Consider the following 16,568-nt stretch of genomic DNA (forward strand, 5'->3'; position numbering starts at 1 on the left):
CACACAATGTGCCTGTCTTGTCTAGTTTCAAAGTTATTTACCCATTCATGTATTGTTCCATTGCACATTATACGGATACATTCGAACATAAACGAATTAATTGAAATTCATACGTAAAGCAATCTGGGAAACAAAGGGGTGTGTAACAGTCGCCATGAGCCCAAAATGCTAAACCACCATGTCATTACAGCTGACAGGACCTATTATATTACCTATAAATACGATTTTGCACAAATCACGAAATGGTTTGAAGCGCAAAAATAATTGGTGTACATCGTTGTCTGTGTACTGGACATCACAATTCTGCAATTAAAACGCCCCACATTACTTCCGTTAAATGTTATTAAAGCCAGAAAACTGAATATCGAATATGTTAACCGCGGTGACAGACTCCTAGTCGTTTTTTCACTACACATATGCTTCTGTTTTGTCTTGTTGTAAATCATTTGTTTGTTAAACAATGGCTCACCTTCCATTCAGTGTAATATTAAGAGACACCTTTTTCTTATTAGCTGTAAAACATAGGAACATGCTATTAGGTGGAGGCTAGACACAACAAATCTTTCGCAATGGGTAGAAATATAAATCTCATCTTGACTTGCTGCCACGTACGCTTTCCACTACTATTGCAATTGAAATCGTATCAGTTATGTTATTGTTAACATTAGGTTTACATTATGAGTAACATCACAGTAATGGAACTTTAGGGAGCATTACATCACTTAACAGCAAATAATAGGCTTACTTCATAATTGTGTCGCATCTGTGATGCTCTGTATTTAACAGTATTTCAATTCTTCAACACTTCATAGTCTAATACTTGTTTGTGAGATATTTTAGACCACGTTTTATGACCATGAAAATGTACTTATGCATTTACTCGGTCGGCAATACGTTGCCAACAAGCCTGCCTGCTTTTCTTGGCTGCAGTGGTATTGGTCCTTCTTTGCAGCATTGATTTAAACTCCTCATATCCCTGCATAATTAGCATGCACTCTGCCTCCGTAAAGTATGGAGCTCGCGCCATGACTCAAAGAGTGCACGAGCTCCATACTTTACGGAGGAGGCCGCATGAGTCAGAACTCTGACCTGGAGGGAGCCATGACAGTGGGGTGTGACCCACAGTGTTATGGCGGCAGAGAGAGACCCAGAGTGTTCTGGCCGAGGCTGTGATGGCGTTTACTAGCATCCGGTCCCAGTAAGCGGATGGAGGGGCCGCATGAGTCAGAACTCTACATGCTATCCACGCAGACAGAGTCGGCTTATGTATTTACATCAACACAGAATGGTGTGGAAACACAGGTATGATCAGCAAACACTGTTCATTGCTGATGGAATCTGTGGCAGTGAAGTGCAGACCTTATTATTCGCTGTGGGAGTCCAGCGTCATTGTTACTGTGGCGGTGTACATTCCCCCCGATGCTAATGCTAAGGAGGCGCGACGCGAGCTGTACGAAGCCATCAGCGACCTGCAATCTCTCCACCTCATCTTCGCCGGGGACTTTAATGAAGCAAATTTAAAGTCGGTTTTACCCAAACTCCACCAACATGTTAAGTTCCCAACCAGAGGAGCTAATATACTGGACTTGGTTTCCACGAACACTGAAGCTGCATACAGAGCAGCCCCCCGCCCCCACCTTGGACGTCCAGACCACACTACAGTAATGCTCACTCCAGCATACAGCCCACTGCTGAAAAGCGCACAACCTGTAACAAAGAAGGTCAGAACATGGCCGGAGGGAGCGACTGAGGCCCTGTAAGACTGGAGCATCTTCAGAGAAGCAGGATCCACCGGCCAGCACACAGACATTAACGAATATGCAGAGACAGTGATGGGATACATTGACAAATGCATTGCAGATGTTACTGTTACCAAAGCTGTCACTACACGCACCACCCAGAAACCATGGTTTACAGCAGAAGTGCATAAACTGCTGAAAACACGGAATGCTGCATTCAGAGTAAAAGACGCTGTGGTGCTCAAAACAGCAAGAATGAACCTCTACTGGGGCATGAAGCTGGCAAAAAGGGAATACAGGAAGAATATCAACAGACACTTCACCTGTTCAAGAGACGCACGACGCATGTGGCAGGGTATCCAAGCCATCACTGACTTCAAGACCCCGCCACGTGTGTGTGAAACTGATGCCTCTCTTCCAGATGCACTCAACCACTTCTACGGCAGATTTGAGGCTCAGAACACCAAGCCAGCGTGGAAGACCGCACTCCCACCAGACGACTGAGTGCTGTTCCTGTCTGCAGTCAGTGTAAGAACGACCCTCGCTAGAGTCAACCCACGGAAAGCTATTGGACCCGACAACGTACCCAGACATGTGCCCAGAGCCTGATCTGACCGGCTAGCCGATGTCCTTGTGGACATCTTCAACACCTCCCTGAAGCAAGCTGTCATCCCGCAGTGCTTCAAGACCACCACCATCAGACCTGTTCCAGAGAAGGCCACCGTCTCCAAGCTCAACGACTACCGCCCAGTAGTACTTACTCCAATCACCATGAAGTGCTTTGAGCGACTAGTTCTGGGACACATCAAGAAACAGCTCCCCCACATGCTAGATCCACTGCAGTTTGCGTACTGCATGAACAGATCAACAGATGATGTAATCTTACTTGCATTTCACCTGTCCCTGTCACACCTGGAACACTGAAACACCTACATGAGGATGCTGTTCATTAACTTCAGCTCAGCATTCAGCACCATCATCCCTCAGCAGCTGATCACCAAGCTGGACCTGCTCGGACTGAACACCTCCACCTGCAACTGGATTCTGGACTTCCTCACTGGAAAGCCCCAGACAGTCCAGATTGGCAACATTAGCTCCAACATAACCACACTGAACACAGGCACCCCCATGGATGTGTGCTGAGCCCGATTCTCTTCACGCTCCTGACACACAACTGCACCTCCAGCTCCAGCACAAATCACATCATTAAATTTGCAGACGACATCACTGTTGTGGGACTCGTCAAGAACAATGATGAGGCAGCATACAGGGAAGAAGTACAACGGCTGGCAGACTGGTGCAAGGACAATAATCCTTGAGGCAGCATCACCAGGTCTTGAGTTCACGGACAGCTGGGTATATGTTTCCCTCACTGCTGCTAGCTGACAGACAAAAGTGGGGGCCTGGAGCCCAGCAGGTACAGAAGCGGGGGGCAGGGATACTCCCTGCTTATCCGCGAGTCCCAGGCCGGCATGGCCGTGGGCCAATCACTCGCAGAGCTGGCCGCCCCATTGATAAGCAAAACAGAGCCTTATCCGGGGGGTGGTTCACTGTTGACCAGCTGCATGGGATGCTGTGTACCTGCTCCCAGGTTTTTTTAAAACTCTTTTTATGCATTAATAGTCAGGCAGATTTTGGCAGGAAAAGTCAGAACAGGAGGTCAAGCTGCATTTTTGCCCCCTTTCCTAAGTGTGTGCCCACGCCTGCCCTCTTCCTTCCCCGCACTGGGCTTGGCACTGTCCCAGGACTCCACATGAGATGGGGTGCTGAAGGACAGATTTGGCCCATTAGCCTGTAGGTGCTGAAGGACAGATTCGGCCCATTAGCCCTGTACCTGCTCCCTTCCCCCACAGTGTTTCCAGGCTGCTTGTAGCCGGTGATGCTCCTCATCCCACTGCACAGTTCCCATTCCAGCAAAGCTCTTAATTAGATTTTACACACCCAGCAATCAATAATGTACCCAGCTATCATTTGACCATGGACAGAAAATCCACACTATTTTACATCTCACTTACGTCTGTTATCACTTCTCTTATACCCGAGGCTGGACACCTCAGTGTCAAAATGTGTTTGTCACAATACTAACATTCAGCTTCCTGTAAAAGACCATCATGAATTCACAGGCTATTTAGCCTGTTTACTGACTGAATCAAATGCTGGTATTTGGTTCTGCTAATCCAGTGAATCACTCTGAATGCCACTGGGTACAAATGGCTGCATAGAAAACTGTCCTTCCTGGATTTGAAAATGACAATATCTAAAAAAAGCATTTAAAACATGTTTATTTTGTGTATATGTATATATATATATAAAATTATAAGTTTAGGAGGGCGTTTCAAACTGGTAGCCCTTGGTATGGCTCAGTACCCGTGACGTAGCTCTCAGTTTCAGTAAGGTTGGTGACCCCTGATGTAGATGAATTGAGGTTTTTATGTTTCTACTTTATTCACAGAGACCAAATGGAAGAATGCAGTTCAGATCTACATGATAAATCGGATTTATCAGCCATATCGAAGGTCTGTATTTGTTGCTGATATATTTTTTCTTCGCTGTTATGTGAATTAGCTTATAATTTATTCCGCTGTATAATAAGAAATTCATCACGTTAAAGGAGATATATTTAAAACTATGATTCACAAATGAAACTTTGGTGCAAGTAGCAATAATTAACTGTGACTGTTTATTTTAGTCACTACAAGAAAAAGCCGTAAAGTTCCTAAAGGATGAGCTGAAGAAGTTTGTGAGGTACCTAGATCAGAATTACCCAGAATGCTCTGAGCCTCAGCTGGAGGAGGACAATGACCTGGACAGTGATGGTCAGATGCAGAAAACCTGTGGCAGAGAGGAAGCTCTGAAGATCACACTGTACATCCTGAGGACCATGAAGCAAAATGATCTCGCTGACATGCTGGAGAAGAGTAAGAGCCTCATAACATTCTGTACATGTACAGCACTGTGCTAAAGTCTTAGGCAGCCAGAGAAAAGGATGTTAAAATGGTCTTCATGTGTTTGTAGAAATGTGACAGTATGTCTGCGAAAGTGTTAGCCATTTCAGAACCTCTCCCAAAATCACCCTAGTATTTTCAGAAATCGTGCAATATATAATGCATTTCTTGACTTGAACACTAACACACCTCATGTGGTTAATCAATATCTCATTAGTTTTTAAACTAATTCAATTAATTAATGACGTAAGCTGGTCCTGTACTGTATGTGGTGTTCCAGCAAAATATGTATGATAATACTTTGAGTTTCACATTTGTCACAGTGAAATATCTGGACTTGTATGTGTAAAAAATGTGTGTTTTTGGAGAATATTCTTCCTCTCATACCGGTTCGGATCACGGTGAGAATTAGTGCATTTTCCTCTCATTTCTTTTCAGGACTCATGCTGCAATATCAGCGGGAAATCAAACGTAAACTTAAGAAGCAATTTGAGTGTGTATTTGAAGGGAAAGCTAAGGAAGGACAGCCAACACTTCTCAGTGAGATTTACACAGAACTCTACATAACTGAAGGTGGGACTGGAGGAGTCAATGAGGAACATGAAGTGAGACAGATTGAAACAGCATCCAAGAAAAGGCGAACAGAAGATACTACAGTCAAGTGCAATGATATATTTAAACCCTTATGTGGGCGTGAGACACCTATCAGAACTGTACTCAGTAAAGGGGTGGCAGGTATCGGGAAAACAGTCTCTGTGCAGAAATTTATTCTCGACTGGGCAGAAGGAAAAGCAAACCAGGATGTTCACTTCATATTTGCTCTTCCTTTCCGGGACCTGAATTTGATTAAGGATGAATACAGTCTGATTGAACTGCTTCACCGCTTTGTCCCAGAACTGAAATCATTTCAATCCATTGAGCTGTTTAGGTACAAAGTCTTGTTCATCTTTGATGGTCTGGATGAGTGTCGCCTTCCTCTAGATTTTCAGAACAATGAGAGCTGGTTTGATGTAACAAAGAAAATGTCACTGGATGTGCTGTTGACTAACCTCATTAAGGGGAATCTGCTTCCATCTGCTCTCCTCTGGATAACCTCCCGGCCAGCAGCAAGCAATCAGATACCTCCTAAGTGTGTCCACCGGGTGACAGAGATACGAGGGTTCAGTGATGCCCAGAAGGAGGAGTATTTCAGGAGGAGATTCAGTGATCAGAGCCTGGCCAGCAGGATTATCACACATGTGAAATCATCAAGGAGCCTCTTCATCATGTGCCACATACCTGTGTTCTGCTGGATTTCAGCCACTGTCCTTGAGAGGCTTTTTAGTGAGACTGACAGGGGAGAAATTCCAAGGACTCTGACTGAAATGTACACACACTTCCTGATCTTTCAGTACAGTTTAAAAAATGACAAGTATATGAAAAACTATGAAACCAAGCTTAAGGAATACAGCAAGGAAATCCTTTTGAAACTTGGTAAACTGGCTTTTGACAACCTTGAGAAAGGAAATCTGATATTTTATGAGCAAGATCTGACAGAGAATGGCATTGATGTCACTGAAGCTTCAGTTTACTCTGGATTGTGCACAGAAGTCTTTAAAGAGGAATATGGGCTGTATCAGGAGAAGGTGTACTGCTTTGTGCATCTGAGCATCCAGGAGTATCTCGCTGCTTTATATGTGTTTCAGTCAAACTTATCAGCTGACCTGCTGGAGACTGCAGTGGATCAGGCATTAAAGAGCAAGAATGGACACTTGGACCTCTACCTCCGCTTCCTCCTGGGCCTCTCAACAGACTCCAGTAGGACTCTGTTACAAAAACTACTGGGAGAGACAAGAATCGGCTCACATACCATTAAGGAAATGGAGCAATACATCCATCCATCCAATGTCTGTTCCCCTGTGTCCTCAGGGCTGCTGGGGTCTGAAGCTTTTCCCCAAAGCTCTGTGCCCATGGCATGGAATAACCCAGGATGGGATGCCAGTCTGTCACACTCTCAATACATCCATCCATACAATATCTGTCCCTCCTTGTTTTATTCAGAGCCGCTGGGGTCTGAAGCTTTTCCCCAAAGCTCTGTGCCCATGGCAGGTTATAACCCAGGATGGGGTGTCAATCTATCACAGCCTCAATACATCCATCCCTCTAATGTCTTTACCTCCATGCCCTCAGGGCTGCTGTGGTCTGAAGCTTTTCCCCAAAGCTCTGTGCCCATGGCATGGAATAACCCAGGATGGGATGCCAGTCTGTCACAGCCTCAATACATCCATCCATCCAATGTCTGTCCCCCCGTGTCCTCGGGGCTACTGGGGACTGAAGCTTTTCCCCAAAGCTCCGTGCCCATGACAGGGACTGACCTAGAATTGGGTGCCAGTCTATCGCTGGCCGAATACATCAAGAAGAAAATACAGAAGAAATTATCTCCGGAAAGGACCATCAACCTGTTCCACTGTCTGGTTGAGCTGGGTGACAGTTCTCTAATACAGGAAGTACAAAGATACCTGAATTCAGGAAACCTTTCAGCAGAAGACCTCTCACCTGCACAGTACTCAGCTCTGGCCTTTGTGATGCTGATGTCAGATGAGGAGCTGGATGTGTTTGATATGAAGAAATACATCAGACCAGATGAAGAGCACTGGAGGCTGCTGCCTGTGGTCAAAAACTCAAGGACGGCTCTGTAAGTGACGTGGGGATGGGAAATCATGTCTGGTCTGGCAGTAATACATTAACATTGTATTAAATATATCTAATTTATTTCTCCTTGTAGATTAATAACTTGGGTGTTTTTTTTTCATAATCTAGTCCCAAGACTTAATGACTGAAGGTAGTGATGCAGTAACAAACAAAGAAGTGAGGTTTCCGTTCCCATCCAGTCTGACTTCTGATCACAGGCACAGCATCCTAACCTGCTATAGACACAGTGAGGGCTCTTTACCCACAGGGTGTATAAGTGGTATGTGAGTGTTATTGTCAGCAGGCGTGTTCATGTGATGGAGCCCAGAGCTGGGAGCTTCTGTTTGACTGCTGTCTCTGGCTGCTCACTGGCGGCCTCTGCTGGCCGCAGCTGCAACTGGCTGAGGATGTGATGACACACCTATTCTGGCAGAAATATATTAACATCCATCCATCCATTTTCCAAACCGCTTATCCTACTGGGTCACGGGGGGTCCGGAGCCTATCCCGGAAGCAATGGGCACGAGGCAGTGAATAACCCAGGATGGGGGGGCAGCCCATCGCAGGGCACACTCACACACCATTCACTCTCACACCATTCACTCTCACACGCACTCCTACGGGCAATCTAGCAAGTCCAATTAGCCTCAGCATGTCTTTGGACCGTGGGGGGAAACTGGAGTACCCGGAGGAAACCCCACGACGACATGGGGAGAACATGCAAACTCCACACACATGTGACCCAGGTGGAGATTCGAACCCGGGTCCCAGAGGTGTGAGGCAACAGTGCTAACCACTGCACCACCATGCTGCCCTCATTATTATTATTATTATTATTATTATTTATTTATTTGCCTTTGGGACAAATAAAGTGTTTTTGAATAGAGCTGGGATTTTAGTTCCTTCACCTTTGTATTTCTCAGCTCGCTTTTCGGAGGGAAGTTAATGTCGTAGCTTTTATGAACAGTCCGAAAATGTCGCTCCCCCTTTCCCTTCTTCGGAATAGCGACGGTACACCGACAGATGAGGCAAACGCACTTCGAATATGACATTGTGGAAAAAAATCAGTCTTCCCCCCATTCCGTATGGAAGTGGTAGGTTTTTGGCTTCTTACTTAGTCCAGCTCCCCCATTAATTTTTATACCCTTTCTTAAGTTTAGCAGAAATAAATTGGAGGCTAATCAGGCGACTCGGCCGCTTGCTGGAGTTTGGCAGCAGCTGGTGTGGCTGAACGTGTCATCCATCCTCTATTTTTATATGCCATACGATCTGACCAGGCTACTTTTGTGATCGACCAGTAGATTGCGATCGACGTATTGGGCACCCCTGGTATAGCGTGTTTTCACAACATTACATTGTCTCAAAGTGCTTTACAGCATCCCCACCCAAAGCCCCCAGTGAGCAAGTCAGAGGCGACAGTGGCAAGGAAAAGCTCCCTAGAAGGAAGAAACCTTGGGAGGCACCAGACTCACAGGGGGAGCCCATCCTCCAGGGGGCAGCAGAGGAAGCCATAACCCTAACCAGACCCAAAGGGGGGGCCCATCCTCCAGGGGACAGCAGAGGAAGCCCTAACCAGACCCAAAGGGGGAGCCCATCCTCCAGGGGGCAGCAGAGGAAGCCCTAACCCTAACCAGACCCAAAGCGGGGAGCCCATCCTCCAGGAACTGGCAGAGGAAGTCAAATGATCAAGATGACGAAGTCCTAATAAACATTTTTCCAGTCTTAACATTTCAGTCACAAAGCGGGGGGTAGGGAGGTGATGGCAGGCAGGTGCTGGAACTGTTCTCAGATGGCAGGTGAACAGTAGTACTGCAGGAGGGCATACAGGGTAGGGCGTCACAGGCAGATGGGCAAGCAGGCCGGAAGGGCGTCACTGGTAGTGGAGACGTCGCAGGCAGCAGGGTAGGCAGAATATCTTGATAAGTTGGGGTCTCCAGGCAGCACAGCCCAGTATGGGGAGGGGAAATAAAATGTGCAATTAGCCAAAGTAGGGGAGACTAGAGGCAGCGCAAACAGATAGGTGTGTGCAGTATGTAAGCTCCGGCAGGTAAGGCTATGGCAGCATCAGTAGGAGGGAGAGGCAGGTGAAAACGCAGGCATGGGGGGTCCCTGAACGTTAGCACTCCAGTTCCACAAGGGGGTGTGAAGCTAGAGTGACAGACTGACAGTTCAGTTCATCCAAAGCCAATGGCACCGATCCCCACCCAGCTCTACACCTCACACTATAGGTCTGACTGGGAGTGAGCAGTTAGCTAGAGCTAGAACTAGTGTCCCTATACGCTAAACTAAAGAGGTGTGAACTTGAATATTGAGAGTCTGTCTGAATCCCCAAGACCATTCCACAGCTGAGCAGCTCTATAACAGAAAGCTCTGCAGCCTGCCGTAGGTCTTTCTATCCTGGTACTAACAGATATCCTGCTCCTTGAAATGGAAGAAAGCGAGGAGGGTTATACAAGACCAGCAGATTACTAAGGTATTCTGGTGAAAGGCCATTCAGTGTTTTATAAGTTAATAGCAGTATTTTGTAGTCAATCCGAGATTTAACTGCAAGCCAGTGAAGGGAGCATAGAACAGGGCTAATATGATCAATTTTTTCAGTGTTTGTAAGAACTCTGGCTGCTGCATTTTGTACCAGCTGAAGTTTATGTAAGGATCCAGATGGGCACCCAGAGAGGACCACATTACAGTAGCCCGGTCTGGAAGTTATATAGGCATGTATTAGTGTTTCTGCATCATGAAAGGAGAGCATCTTCCGAAGCCTGTCTATGTTCCGTAGATGACAGAATGCAGCTCTAGTAATTCTTTTTATGTGAGGATTGAAACATAAATCTGAACCAAGATCTCTGACCACTGTGTTAGGTCGGTAGGAAGACCACCGAGGTTGAGGTTGTCAAAGTTATTTCAAGCAGCCTTGTGACCAGTTAACAGTACTTTTGTTTCTTCTGTGTTTGACGTAAAGAAATCACACTGCACAACAAAGTTTTTGCTTCTTGAACACTTGGCTGTTCCTTATAGTTTTTTGGCTGTTGATCACGAAAATCATTCATATTTGCCCATCACTTACCGTGTCATCGATATCTTCAGTTTTGTCATGTTTTTTCTTATCTTCAGTTTTGTCATGTTTTGTGTCCAACATTTTTTGTTTCTTTAAGAGACCCATCAACAGTGTTTTGTACAGTCTGGGAATGTCCAGGCATGGAATCAGGCCAGGTTGGTAACTGTTCTGTGGAAGTTTGCAGCCCAGGCATGCCTGGGTAGGCCGGAGCCAGCTGGACACTGCCTCAGCAGGCTATAGACGTCCTCTTTGGGTTAATATAGACCTGATAGTGTGTATGTATTGTTTCAGAACATTGCACTGCCTCAGCAGGCTATAGAAGTCCTCTTTGGGTTAATATAGACCTGATAGTGTGTATGTATTGTTTCAGAACATTGCACTGCCCCAGCATCAATGTAACAAGTAAGATAGATGCTATAGACATTTGCAGTATGATTAGTTTCGGTCGATATGTCTCATCAATGTCTTAACAGCCGCAATACATTCTGCTATATTTGTTGCGAATATACACTTACGCCTCGGAGATACTCAATGGCTGCTCCTGTGAAGAAAGTATTTCATCTGTACAGCTGTAAACTCAGCGATCAAGACAAGTAATGGGCGCCTCACATTGTTGTGTGACGTGCTGTCTGTGTGAGACCCTGCCTCAGAGGCACTCAGAAGACAATGTCGTTTGCTGTCCCGATGATATGGCGAGAACAGCAGGACCATGTGACGGACTGTTACTTCTCTTTGAATAATGTGTCTGGTTTCCCTGCTAAAAACAAGTACTATACCCTAATGTGCCTTCAGCAATGAGACCTGTGCCACATGACCACAGTCCTCCAATCCCGAAACCACCAGAGGAATGGACCTTAGACGAGGCAGACGAAGAAGCTGCAATGCAGGGAACTGGCAGTGACAATGATCCGGATTTTGAACTGTGCTCATAAGACTGGTGGCTCTGAGGCTAGGGTTCTGTACCAGTAACCAGAAGGTTGTGGATTCAAATCCCCGGAATGCCCTGACTGATTCTACTTTGTTGGACCCTTGATCAAGGCCCTTAATCTGTGACTGTTTCCCCTGGATATGATATTAATCTGCAAGGCCCTGCAAGGGGCTAGGATAGCAGCAGACGTTGTTGTTAAAGGATCACTGTCATTCTCCATGTGAATATTAAAATCAGCAACAATCTGCAAACTCCTTGCTGGTGATTGTAAGTGTAGAACTACAAAGAGATGATCCAGCAAGACTAAGAAGAAGGAATTCAAATGTGCTAAAGCTATAAGCACTTTGCTCAGACATTCCTATGTTAGACTGAAATATTGCAGCAGCACCAGCACCTTTGCCATCTGGTCGAGGGTTATGCTGTAATCAGCTGGAGTAGATTCATTTAGTGCCATGAATTCATTCAGTCTAAGCCAGGTCTCTGTAAGGCATAAGGACCAAGACTAAAATCAGTAATTATTTCATTTATTAGTATCGCCTTAGCAGCCAGTGATCTTACATTCATAAGTCCAATTTTTAGCCTTGCATTACACCTATTATCTAATAACAGATTCAGTTTAATTATTATTAAGTTATTATTACATACACTACGGTGGAATAGACCTCCACGGTTAAAAGTGTGGGGAACAGACAGTAACATGAGCCCTAGGTAATGACTCTTGGCTCTGGCTAGTCAGCGATTTGCCTGGAGACTATGAGCTATGCTTTTGGACAGGAGGTCGGCACCAGCCCGCGAGGGGTGAATACTGTCCCTCTTCAAAAGCCCAGGCCTACCCCCAAACATTTGTCAATTATCTATATAACCCAGACCGTTTATCGGGCACCATTCCGACAGCCAGCGATGCAGCGACGATAATCTGCTGTATATTTCACCACCACATCTAGCAGGGATGGGGCCAGAGTACGTTACTGACACACACATCTTCTTCACAAGGCTGCCCACCTCTGTGAAATTTGTCTATGTAACTATTGACTGTGAATTGCAGAAGCACGACCGGTCAATTGTTACAGCTCTACATTGATTTTATTGTTCTTTTTTTAAGATGTGAACAGAATGCACAACCATTTTTTTATTTTATGCATTTAATATTATCAGTTATTGTGGGGGGGGGGGTCACTCCCCCCAGAAGTCATAGAGGTTAGAAGCCCCTGTGAGGGAGGGGCTCCTACAGAGAACATAGATGGTTAAAGTGCTTTATGGTGGTATTTTATTATTTTTTCATTTATTTGTTTTATATATATATATATATATATACACACACACTCTATTTTAATTTCTTTTGTGCTTATTTTCATTTACTCTTGTGCTTATTTGGATTTCTTTCTTTCTAAGTATTTGTAAAGCGCTTTGTAAACCTTGTGGTTAAAGCCATATAAATAATAATTGATTGATTCAGATAGATGAGAGAGAGAGAGAAAGAGAGAGAGAGACAATACATTGTGAAGCTCAAAATTCCCACCAGAAAGTTCCATTTGAATGGCTGACAGTCTGGCTGCTGACTCACAGATGGTGATGTGACAATACTGAACTTACAATAATGGCGAAAGCACAGTTACTGTGAGGGACAATGCTTGTGAAATTCTGCACTATAAGAGCAAAGTTTCTGTTTTACTGCATCAGAATCTTATGCTAGAGGGCTGAACTGAAAGCAAATCATGAATCCTTCTGTTATCTTGCTTTGTATGTAGCCTAAGCGCGTTTCCCCAGCAAAGGCGATAAATGCCGGCTAGTCACTGTCAGGTATCGACACCAGGATACTTGTTTGATTACGCTGATTACCGATAATATCGTCACCTAATTGGTGATTTGACATGATCCCAGGTATAACAATACAGGCAAAAAGGATTTTACTCATGGGATCAGGAATCCAACTGCTAGTTGCTGCTGCATTTGCTGCTGGGGATGTTCACATCTCCTCCTTTCAGTGATACGTGTCGAGTGTAGGGACACCTGGCAGAGAGATGGCTAAGGACTGCACTGGAAGCACTGGTCTGACTGTTATGGGAGGGTTCACATCTCCTCATTTCAGTGATACGTGTCGAGTGTAGGGACACCTGGCAGAGAGATGGCTAAGGACTGCACTGGAAGCACTGGTCTGACTGTTATGGGAGGTTCACATCCATCTGGCTGTCCATGTGTTCATATATATTCTGTGATTTTTGGCTGTAGCTTGTACTTAATGCTTTTACCTCTAGTTTTGAGCTAAGATGCACTGACTCACAATTAGTGATCATCTGACTGCAGCAAATTGCCAGGATTCACAGGACACTCTGCAGACTGTAATTCATTTTGAAATGTAAGCTGTGCTGCTAATTATATTGAAAACAAATGCAGATTGTAATGTTTGGTATTTAGCTAAAGTGTAGGATGTGTATATGTCTGTGTCTTAAAGTGTTTTCTGTTCCAGGCTGAAAAGCTGCGGGCTCACAAATGAACACTGTGAAATGCTGACTTCAGCTCTAAGATCAAACTCCTCACCCCTGAGAGAGCTGGACCTGAGTGACAATGACCTAAAGAATAAAGGAGTGATGCTGCTCTCTGCTGGACTGGGGGATTCACACTGTAAACTGGGGTTACTAAGGTCAGTATTATTGTGTATTCCACACTTTAAACTGGAGAATCTGAGGTCAGTATTACTGGGTATTCCACAGTCTTCACCAGCATCCAGCGTTTTCACAACAAGACCATGACAGACTCTGTACACCCCTCTCCTTCAGGAGATCCTCAGTGATTTCCCAGCTCTCTTCTCTTCAGGGTTCTGGATGTTTAATCTTCCCAGTCTGGTCTCCTTGCCCTTGACATCCCTACCAGGCCTCATCCTCACTGCCATCAGGGTCTGCTTGGGACAGAACTGTGGATGAGGGAGGAGGGTGGTATACAGGAGACTGAGACTGCTACCTGACCTCAGATCTGGGCTCACAAACCATGAAATCATCAATTTATATGTACTTTCGCTGTAATTTCAGCTTCAAAACACAATTCCACAGTTTCAGCCAGTAGGCCGTTTTATTGTAGTGTGGTATGAGTTTAAGGACATACAGGCAGTGATGGGTGACTGGACCGAAGCCTCAGTGAGGCAGACTTTATTAAAAATAAAAATGACAGCAGGAAGAGGAAAGTTTGGGGCGGCTGGTGGCAGTCAGCAGCGTCCTCATTCCGAGTCGGGGTCTCTGGGTGTGAGAGGCGGGAAAAATGAGGGAGACACTGCTGTCTGTTCCCAGGCGAGGTGGGAGGAGAGAAAACAGAACAAAAGGAGCGGAAGGCAGGGTAACGCGGAGCAGCTGGTGTCTGGGGGTCACAGGCGAGGTGGGAGGAGAGAAAACAGAATAAAAGTAGCGGAAGGCAGGGTAACGTGGAGCAGCCGGTGTCTGGGGGTCACAGGCGAGGTGGGAGGAGAGAAAACAGAATAAAAGTAGCGGAAGGCAGGGTAACGTGGAGCAGCCGGTGTCTGGGGGTCACAGGTGAGGTGGGAGGAGAGAAAGCAGAATAAAAGTAGCGGAAGGCAGGGTAACGTGGAGCAGCCGGTGTCTGGGGGTCACAGGCGAGGTGGGAGGAGAGAAAACAGAATAAAAGTAGCGGAAGGCAGGGTAACGTGGAGCAGCCGGTGTCTGGGAGTCACGGGTGAGGTGGGAGGAGAGAAAACAGAATAAAAGTAGCGGAAGGCAGGGTAACGCGGAGCAGCCGGTGTCTGGGGGTCACAGGCGAGGTGGGAGGAGAGAAAACAGAATAAAAGTAGCGGAAGGCAGGGTAACGTGGAGCAGCCGGTGTCTGGGGGTCACAGGCGAGGTGGGAGGAGAGAAAACAGAATAAAAGTAGCGGAAGGCAGGGTAACGTGGAGCAGCCGGTGTCTGGGAGTCACGGGTGAGGTGGGAGGAGAGAAAACAGAATAAAAGTAGCGGAAGGCAGGGTAACGCGGAGCAGCCGGTGTCTGGGAGTCACGGGTGAGGTGGGAGGAGAGAAAACAGAATAAAAGGAGCGGAAGGCAGGGTAACATGGAGCAGCCGGTGTCTGGGAGTCACGGGTGAGGTGGGAGGAGAGAAAACAGGACAAAAGGAGCGGAAGGCAGGGTAACGAGGAGCAGCCGGTGTCTGGGGGTCACAGGCGAGGTGGGAGGAGAGAAAACAGAATAAAAGGAGCGGAAGGCAGGGTAACGCGGAGCAGCCGGTGTCTGGGAGTCACAGGTGAGGTGGGAGGAGAGAAAACAGAATAAAAGTAGCGGAAGGCAGGGTAACGTGGAGCAGCCGGTGTCTGGGAGTCACGGGTGAGGTGGGAGGAGAGAGAACAAAAGGAGCGAAAGGCAGGGTAACGTGGAGCAGCCGGTGTCTGGGGGTCACAGGCGAGGTGGGAGGAGAGAAAACAGAATAAAAGTAGCGGAAGGCAGGGTAACGTGGAGCAACCGGTGTCTGGGAGTCACGGGTGAGGTGGGAGGAGAGAAAACAGAATAAAAGGAGCGGAAGGCAGGGTAACATGGAGCAGCCGGTGTCTGGGAGTCACGGGTGAGGTGGGAGGAGAGAAAACAGGACAAAAGGAGCGGAAGGCAGGGTAACGAGGAGCAGCCGGTGTCTGGGGGTCACAGGCGAGGTGGGAGGAGAGAAAACAGAATAAAAGTAGCGGAAGGCAGGGTAACGTGGAGCAGCCGGTGTCTGGGGGTCACGGGTGTGGTGGGAGGAGAGAAAACAGAATAAAAGGAGCGGAAGGCAGGGTAACATGGAGCAGCCGGTGTCTGGGAGTCACGGGTGAGGTGGGAGGAGAGAAAACAGAATAAAAGGAGCAGAAGGCAGGGTAACGCAGAGCAGCCGGTGTCTGGGGGTCACGGGTGAGGTGGGAGGAGAGAAAACAGAATAAAAGGAGCGGAAGGCAGGGTAACGCGGAGCAGCCGGTGTCTGGGGGTCACAGGCGAGGTGGGAGGAGAGAAAACAGAATAAAAGGAGCGGAAGGCAGGGTAACGCGGAGCAGCCGGTGTCTGGGGGTCACAGGCGAGGTGGGAGGAGAGAAAACAGAATAAAAGGAGCGGAAGGCAGGGTAACGTGGAGCAGCCGGTGTCTGGGGGTCACGGGTGAGGTGGGAGGAGAGAAAACAGAATAAAAGGAGCGGAAGGCAGGGTAACGCGGAGCAGCCGGTGTCTGGGGGTCACAGGCGAGGTGGGAGGAGAGAAAACAGGACAAAAGGAG

General features: G+C 46.8%; 1 protein-coding gene and 1 long non-coding RNA gene across 5 annotated transcripts in view; both read left to right on the top strand.

Moving 5' to 3' along the window:
* The window catches only part of LOC125725334 (NACHT, LRR and PYD domains-containing protein 3-like), a 35,259-nt gene extending 21,157 nt beyond the window's left edge, over nt 1–14,102 (top strand). For all 3 annotated transcript variants that reach the window (XM_049002192.1, XM_049002193.1, XM_049002194.1), the window contains 4 exons: nt 4,192–4,255; nt 4,429–4,657; nt 5,123–7,358; nt 13,805–14,102. In XM_049002192.1, coding sequence (XP_048858149.1) covers nt 4,192–4,255; nt 4,429–4,657; nt 5,123–7,358; nt 13,805–14,087 — 2,812 coding nt within the window. In that variant the 3' untranslated portion in view covers nt 14,088–14,102. The remainder of the gene's footprint in view (nt 1–4,191; nt 4,256–4,428; nt 4,658–5,122; nt 7,359–13,804) is intronic.
* Nucleotides 14,103–14,886: 784 nt separating this feature from the next.
* On the top strand, nt 14,887–15,882 carry LOC125725363 (uncharacterized). Of its 2 annotated transcripts, none has more exons than XR_007387459.1 (4): nt 14,887–15,023; nt 15,344–15,418; nt 15,579–15,663; nt 15,819–15,882. It is a non-coding gene; the product is annotated as an uncharacterized LOC125725363 (long non-coding RNA). The 2 variants fall into 2 exon arrangements; XR_007387458.1 differs by lacking the exon at nt 14,887–15,023 and adding an exon at nt 15,201–15,263.
* The last annotated feature ends 686 nt before the right edge of the window (nt 15,883–16,568 follow it).

The sequence above is a fragment of the Brienomyrus brachyistius genome, unplaced genomic scaffold, assembly GCF_023856365.1.
Source record: "Brienomyrus brachyistius isolate T26 unplaced genomic scaffold, BBRACH_0.4 scaffold65, whole genome shotgun sequence".
In the NCBI taxonomy this organism is placed as follows: domain Eukaryota; kingdom Metazoa; phylum Chordata; class Actinopteri; order Osteoglossiformes; family Mormyridae; genus Brienomyrus; species Brienomyrus brachyistius.